This window comes from Phocoena phocoena, chromosome 20, assembly GCF_963924675.1.
Source record: "Phocoena phocoena chromosome 20, mPhoPho1.1, whole genome shotgun sequence".
NCBI lineage: Eukaryota > Metazoa > Chordata > Mammalia > Artiodactyla > Phocoenidae > Phocoena > Phocoena phocoena.
In genome coordinates, this window is record NC_089238.1 from 336,758 (window position 1) to 343,682 (window position 6,925).

At 62.1% G+C, this 6,925-nt stretch overlaps 1 protein-coding gene across 1 annotated transcript; it reads right to left on the bottom strand.

The window, feature by feature from the left end:
• Positions 1-507: 507 nt before the first annotated feature.
• TRIM28 (tripartite motif containing 28) lies at positions 508-6,610 on the bottom strand. The gene is made up of 17 exons (XM_065898887.1): positions 6,262-6,610; positions 5,816-5,928; positions 5,457-5,589; positions 3,662-3,797; positions 3,468-3,584; positions 3,254-3,368; positions 2,949-3,095; positions 2,731-2,845; positions 2,543-2,649; positions 2,416-2,452; positions 2,288-2,336; positions 1,955-2,207; positions 1,548-1,867; positions 1,346-1,469; positions 1,177-1,263; positions 961-1,098; positions 508-866 (listed from the first exon to the last, which is right to left on the bottom strand). Exons 1-17 carry the CDS (start codon positions 6,608-6,610, stop codon positions 690-692), a joined length of 2,517 nt encoding a protein of 838 aa, XP_065754959.1. The 3' UTR covers positions 508-689.
• Between the last annotated feature and the right edge of the window lie 315 nt (positions 6,611-6,925).

The window sequence follows — 6,925 nt, forward strand, 5'->3', positions numbered from 1 at the left end:
GGACAGACCAAGCCCACCCGTCTTCAGGGCTTGGGATGTGAAAACGAGCAGCAGACACTGGCCCAGCACCCCCAAGAAGGCAGGCTCCCCAGACATCCTGATAGCATCCCAGGAGTCCAGGCCTGTCCCCCAGGGATGCACTGCCCAGCTCCGCTTAGCCCAGCCCACCCAGCTCACTTTGAAGAGCTGGTTGCGAGAAACGGTTCCAAACCAGTCCAGGAAGCTCTCGGGGAGAAAGAGCTGCCGTGCAGCACCTACCTGGGGATTCACCCTGCCTGCCCACAGGTTAGCCTGGGTCTGCCTACCTACCGGGTGACCCTCCTACCCACCAGACACTCCCCAGATCGCAAAGGGCCCAGGAGGGGTGCTGCTCCCCACTCCCTGGACACCCAGGTGGCTGGAGATGAGTGCCCCACCCCCATCTGGCCCAACAGGGTTTGGTGAGGGATCGGTAACAGCCAGAGACCACGCCCCCAGGACCGCTGCCCCCACCAACCAAGGCCTGAGTAACGGGTGAAGTTTTTATTAAATCCACAGAAGTAAAAACCATATCGTGAGGGGCTGGGGTATGGGCCACCAAGGAGTGGGAACCAGGCCACCGGAGGGAGGAGAAGAGGAGAGAGAAGAGGGGGTGACAGGACAGAACAGAGAACAGAGCCAGGTTGGAGTGGCTCGGGGGCAGCCCAGCCTCAGGGGCCATCACCAGGGCCACTGGACAGGTCCTGGGCGCTCAGGCCAGCACCAGGCAGGCTCAGCGGCGGGGGCTCCACCAGAACGGCGGAGAACTTGGTGTCACCAAAGGCTTCGTTCATGCGAGTCTCAAAGAAGCGCTGCAGGCCAATGATGGACTGCACGTCGGCCTTGTCCTGCCGGGCAAATTACAGTGGACGGGTCCTAGGTCGCCCACCTCTCTGCCCCCAGCCTCCCCTCCCCAACCCATCCCCGCCCCAACAGGCTCACCTCTGTCAGCTTGTTGAACTGCTTGAACATGCGGCCCACATCCTGGGCAAACTCCTGGGGGGAGCTGTAGGGGGGTGACAACTTCTCCTGGAGACGGGCTCGAATCAGCGTCAAGTCCAGGGTGCCGCCGGGCTGATCCTTCAAGCAGAGGCCACAGGCTGAAGGTGAGGCCAAACAGCCCCTGCACCTCCCACCCTCCCAAGTCCCAGAACTCACCAGGGAGAAGGTGGAGTCAGTAGCCAGCTGGTGCAGGGGCCGGCAGGGCTCATGGCAGAAAAGGGCCAGCAGGACGCGCTCACACTTCTGCAGGCATTACATGAACATCAGAGTCATAGGGGACTTGGGGTGCTGCTGGCCAAACCAAGGGAGTGGGCCCCACCCTCACCTGCTGGTTGGCTGGCGAGAGCTTGGCCACCACACCAGTGCTGTCACCCCCATCCAGGTTTAGGCTGCCATCCTCCTCCTTCAGGTCGGGTAGCACGTGGCAGAGAGAGCAGCTCCACTCCTCCCTAGAGGGAACAGACCGTGAGGGGCTGCACGGCACCTGGCCCAGCCCTCCACCCTACAGACCCCGCACAGCCTCGCACCCTGGCACATCCTGCAGGGCAGGCAGGTGGCAGTCCAGGTGGAAGCAGAACTCGCACTGGTTGCACATGACCAGGTCACCTGGCTTCTGGCAGACACGGCAGATGGTGGCACTGTCATCCAGGGCACCTGGGCCACCAGCTGGGGCTGAGGTGCCCTCTGGAGCCACCACCTCCAGGCCTGAGCTGGTGCTGCCACTGGGTGAAGCCAGGCGGGGGCCCTCGGCGCCGGGGCCCTCCGCCAGGGCCATCAACACAGGTTTGGTCTCGGGGCCCTCAGTGGCAGCAGGCGGGGCCCCAATGGCAGCCTCTGTTTCTTCCTCCTGTGAGGAGGTGAGGGGTGTTCAGTGGGGTGCCGGCCTGGGCAGTAGATCCTCATCTCCCAGCCACAGTCACTTGGGCAGGCTCACCTTGACGATGGCCATGCCAGGCAGGGGCGGAGCACCAGGGGCCCCTGGGGGCGCAGTCCCAGGCTGTCCAGCTGCAACAGCTGCAGCACCTCGCTCAATGACAATGAGGTTGTAATCCTCAGTGGTGCTGCCTGGGAAGACCTTGAAGACTGGTGGCTGGCTGTCAGCCGTGAGATCCAAGTCCAGGCGTTCGAGGCTCACCCGTGGCACCTTACGCATGAGGCCACTCACCTCACCATCACTTGAGCGGGACCTGTGGGCGTGGCTTGGTGTGAGCGCCCCACCCCTATGGCCACCCTGTCCCTATAACCACCAAAGGGCAGCCACACTCACCGCTTCACCCCTGACACGTGGGGCTCTGCACTCGAGTAAGGGTCATCTGCTCGGAACACAGAAAACAGGTTGGGGTGGACATAGGGCACTGCAGCTCTCCCACCTACTGGGGGGGCAGAATCACTCACCTGACCCGAAGCCATAGCCTTCCTGCACCTCCATAGGCTGTGGGCAGAGCAAGTGGACCTCAGTGGACAGGTATCCCACAGGACCCCGTGCCTCTTTCCTCCCACTATGGTCCCCTCCCTGGCTCACCTGGCTGCTGCCAGAGCCCTGCTTGCTCAAAGGCCCTGGAGCCCGAGGAGGGGCCATGGGTACAGGGCCTGTGGAGTTGGTGCCAGGACGTTCTGCCACGATCTTGCCTGCAGTAAAGAAGTAAAACAGTGTAAGAAAGTGCAGTGCCTGGGATGGCAGGGTGCAGCAAGAGAAAGACAAAAACCCACCAAAGGCCTCTGCACTCTTGGTCCAGGCATTGAGGTCCCACTGGAACTTCATCTCACCGTGTGGCTCCACGGGGTCCACGATCATCTTGAGGGCCCGGTGCAGCTGGAAGTAGATCTGGGGGTGGGCGGTACATGAGCACACGGGCAGCGAACAGGGCTCCAGCGTCTCGCGAGGTGCCTACCTGGAACCCACCACCTGGGTGCCCACCAGCACACACCAGCTTCTTGGAGAGCAGCAGAGCAGTGTTGTTGTCACTTTCCAGAGCCCACGAGGCAAAGCGCAGGATGTGTTCCTGGTGCTTCTGGATCTTGGTCATGGTCCAGTGCTGGCGCTCCAGGCGCTCCTGCTGCCCCTCAGTCACCTTCTGCAGGTGGAGAGCAGATGGGGTCAGGGAGGACAGAGCACCAGAACCTCTCCCCACCCGAGGAGGGCATCAGCAGCCAGCAGAGGGCGCCAAACCCCAGGACGATTCCACCTGAGGCAGAGTGAGCTGCCAACAGAGAAGGACCACGCAGCGGGTACCTGGGCGTCGTTAACCAGCACACGACCCCGCTTGTTCAGTTCCTTCATGATCTGCAGGATGGCCATCTTAACGTCCACCTGCACGCGCTTCTGTACGTCAGACACTTGGCGGATCCTGGGTAGCAGAGTGGGTGAGGTCAGGGCCACTCAGGCAGGTGCTCACCCAGAGCCACCCCACCCCCCGCCCCAGCACAGCACAGGCACCCACACTTACGAGCTGCGAACCTCCTTGGTGTTCTTCTGCAATGTCGCATGCTTGTCCCCGAGGCGCTTCACCAGTGAGGCCAGGAGCTTGCGCTGGTTCCTCACAGCATCCTCCAGGAACTGGTACCTGAGGGCAGATAGAGGTGGGCCCGGGCGCCCAGCACAGGAACAGGCAGCACCCACCCACCAAGCCTCAGGACTCACTGGTGGTCCTTGTGGGCGTTGAGCTGGCAGTCCCGGCAGGTGAGGGTGTCGCAACTCTCGCAAAACAGCACAAGTGGCTCGTGCTTGTGCACGTTGCAATACACCGTGCGCTCACCGTCCCTCGACTTGGCTGGTCCTGGGGAATGGGATCTATGAAGTGGGAGCTCATCCTCACCACCTCCAGCTCGAGGAGTGGACAGAGATCAGGGCCTTCCTTCCTGCCTGTCCTGCAACCCTGGGCTATCTGCCGGAAGGACCCAGAGGGCCTACAGCAGTGGACAGGGAGGAGCAGAGATCCTTGCTCTCAGCCTGACCAAGAGGGTCACACCCCTCTCCTCTCAGCTTCTGGAGGTGACAGCTTAACGCAGACTGACGGCCTCTGCCAGGAGAGACCTCCCCACTGTTCCCTCTGCTGAAACCTCCTCCAGATGGACACTCAAGAAAGCTCCTCCACCTCTGAAGCCCTGCCCCCATCCGCCACTGGGCTCCCTTTCTCCTCCACTCACAGAGGATTCTGTCCAGCAGGGGAGGGGGATTCTGGCTACTGTGGCATCCCAGCACACACAACATTTGCTTTCTGGCTCAGACAAAAAGCAAATCAGGGCTTAAAGAGACCGTCAGATACATTTTCCTCATAAGCCATGCCTGGTGACCTCCCCTCTTCTCTGCTAAAAGGAGACCACACCATCTTAACAACCCACGGGGGAACCTGCAAAGCCTTCTCAGGCTGGAGAGATATCAGACCAGGACCCTCAGAGAGACGTCAGGCCCCCTGTGCTGGGACAAAGGTCCTACTGCTCAGAGCAACACTCCCCCAAAGACTAATACACCACGTTGACCCCCTCAGCCCTCCCCAGAGGCTGTTGCCACTAGAAAACCGAGAACATCCATCCTTCTTTCCTCCCCAATCCCTATCATGTGTCGTTACTACACCAGTCCGGCGTGAGACATAGGAACATTTCGATACAAATAAACCGAGCCTCAGCTCCTCTAAATATTGCCCGCTCTTGCACCCTGACCCTTGCCTGGAACCCAGGACCCCCTGGAGACCCCTGCCCTTCTCTCCTGGCTCCTCATGCCCCACAGGAACCATCTCTACCCAAGTTTTCCCATCAAAACTGTCCTCTGGGCTGGCGGAGCCACAGTGTGACTACCAAAACGCCACTCATGGGGAGTCCTGGGCCAAAAACCAAGCGCAAGGCCCTCTCCATAGCACTTCCAGCACATTCACAGAAAAATCTGGAAATACCAAGCTAGGCTGTGAAATACCTGTGACCCAACGATAAGAACACTTCCAGCACTCACTGGTCAGTGATAGTCTGATGACCCTACCAGCTTGTTAAGACACAAGGCCCAAAGACCTCACTTTCCCCTACAGAGGCTTAAAACAGGTGCCAGGGAACCTCTGGTCCAGGAGGTCCCTCACATCATTCCCCAACACCCTGCATCTCCCTATCCATACGTGCGGATCTCTCTACCACTGGAGACCTATCCCCTGCCTAGGGGGGTTCCCTGATGAGCTTCCTCAAGCCCTCTATACACCCCCTGCAGCACCATGAGATCCCCTGTGAACTCCCCCCACTCCCTGCCTGTGGCTTTTCCCCTGCCACTGGACCTGCAGAGACAGCCCACCAGAGCCCCAGCCTCCCCCTTTTTGAGTTCTGCCCTCAGGCCCTTCAGTTGGTACCCCGTAGAGAAATTCCCTGAGATCCTTCCACCATCTGCAACTACCATCATAAACAACTGAAGGCATATAGAGGAGAACAGCAAGGGCAGCCCCCTGCACGCTGCATACCAGTGGAACGCACAGTGTGGTCCTTGGTGTACTTCACCCGCTGGTGTGCCTCCACACACGTCTCACACAGCGGCTCAGAGCACTCCACACAGTAACTGGTGGCCGGGGCATTATCCTCACAGCTAGTGCAGCACTGCTGAGCAAAGGCAGAGTCAGAAGAGACAGAACCACCAAACCAATCTGCATTTAGAACCAAGAAATACGACATGAAGAAAGGTGGGGCCCTTACTTAGCCTAGACAACCTGCCCAGAGCTTTCTACTACGGGGACAGTACAGCCTGGAGCTGGTACCACGCTCTGGTCTAGTGACCCCTACTCATGGCCAGAGACCTCCTGGGGGTTGCTTGGGCGAGACATACCTGATTCGCATCCTGGGAATCGGTGGCAGCCTTGCTGCCACTGTCGCGCATGAAGTAATTCTCCACAATATCTTTGGAGAAACACTGCTGCTTACATACTGGACAGTCCACCACTACGCAGAACACGAAGAAACAAAACCATCGCACGGTGAGCGCATCCCCTCACTGGGCCCCAAACTCCATCCCCTGCCGAACTGAGGCGACCCTCCCCTCCCGGAGCAAGAACCAAACCCTTCTTTACCGAACTTTAAACAGTCGCCCCATCTCAGTAACCGGGCCGCAGCCCACTGCCCACACACGTTCCGGCCACTCTTCGGGTCCCCATCCTCTCGCCCAGGCGACCCCCGCCATCGTCACGCTGGGAACCGACCCCCAGTCCCCGAGCCTCAAAGGGATCAAAGGCTGCGGGGTGGGGGAGGGGCCGCCCCCGGCCCCACCGCACTCACCAGCGCCGTCGCCCGCCGCACCTCCGTCCCCTGAGCTGTTGGCGGCGGCAGGCGCCGCGGGCCCGAGGCAGGCGCTGCAGGCCGAGTGCAGGCAGGGTAACAGGCGCGGTTCCCTCTCGGGCCGCAGGCGCTCCCGGCACACGCCGCAGTGCTCCAGCAGTTCCAGCGCCTCGCCGCCGCCCCCCGCGGGCGACGATGCCGATGCGGACGCCGCCGCCGAGGCCGAAGCCGAGGCCGTGGCCGAGGAGGCGGCGACGCGCTTCTCGGCGCCCGCCGAGCCCTCTCCCGGGCCCGGGCTGCCGGAGGCAGCCGCTGCCGCCGCCGAGGCCGCCGCCGCCGAGGCCGCCATTCACACGCCGCCGGGGGCGCCCAGGGGGGGAGGAGGGGCGCGGGGCCCGCCGCGCAGGCGCAGACGCGCTCGCCGCCAACGGCTGGGCCGCTGCCGCCGCGAGGCCTAGCTCCGCCACGCGCCGCGTAGGTCGCCGCCCGCTGCGCGCGGGGCGCTGCCGAGGCCCGGCCGGCCGCTGCCCGCTCTCCTGCCTCCGCCGCCGCCCGCGCTTCCTTCTCAGCGGCGACCGAAACCAGCGCCACGCGGCACGCGCACAACCGCTCGACCGCCCGCCCGCTCGCAGAAAGAGCCGCGGTTGGGGGGCGGGACAGAAAT

Bases quoted from the DNA above. Each gene is read 5' to 3' on its own strand.
- TRIM28 (XM_065898887.1), bottom strand. From the start codon at position 6,610: ATGGCGGCCTCGGCGGCGGCGGCCTCGGCGGCGGCAGCGGCTGCCTCC. The intron at 3,369-3,467 runs GTAAGTGTGGGT...TCTGCTACCCAG, and splicing joins ACCAAGGAGGTTCGCAGCTC to GATCCGCCAAGTGTCTGACG. The intron at 2,846-2,948 runs GTGTGTGCTGGT...GCCCACCCCCAG, and splicing joins TGCTGCTCTCCAAGAAGCTG to ATCTACTTCCAGCTGCACCG.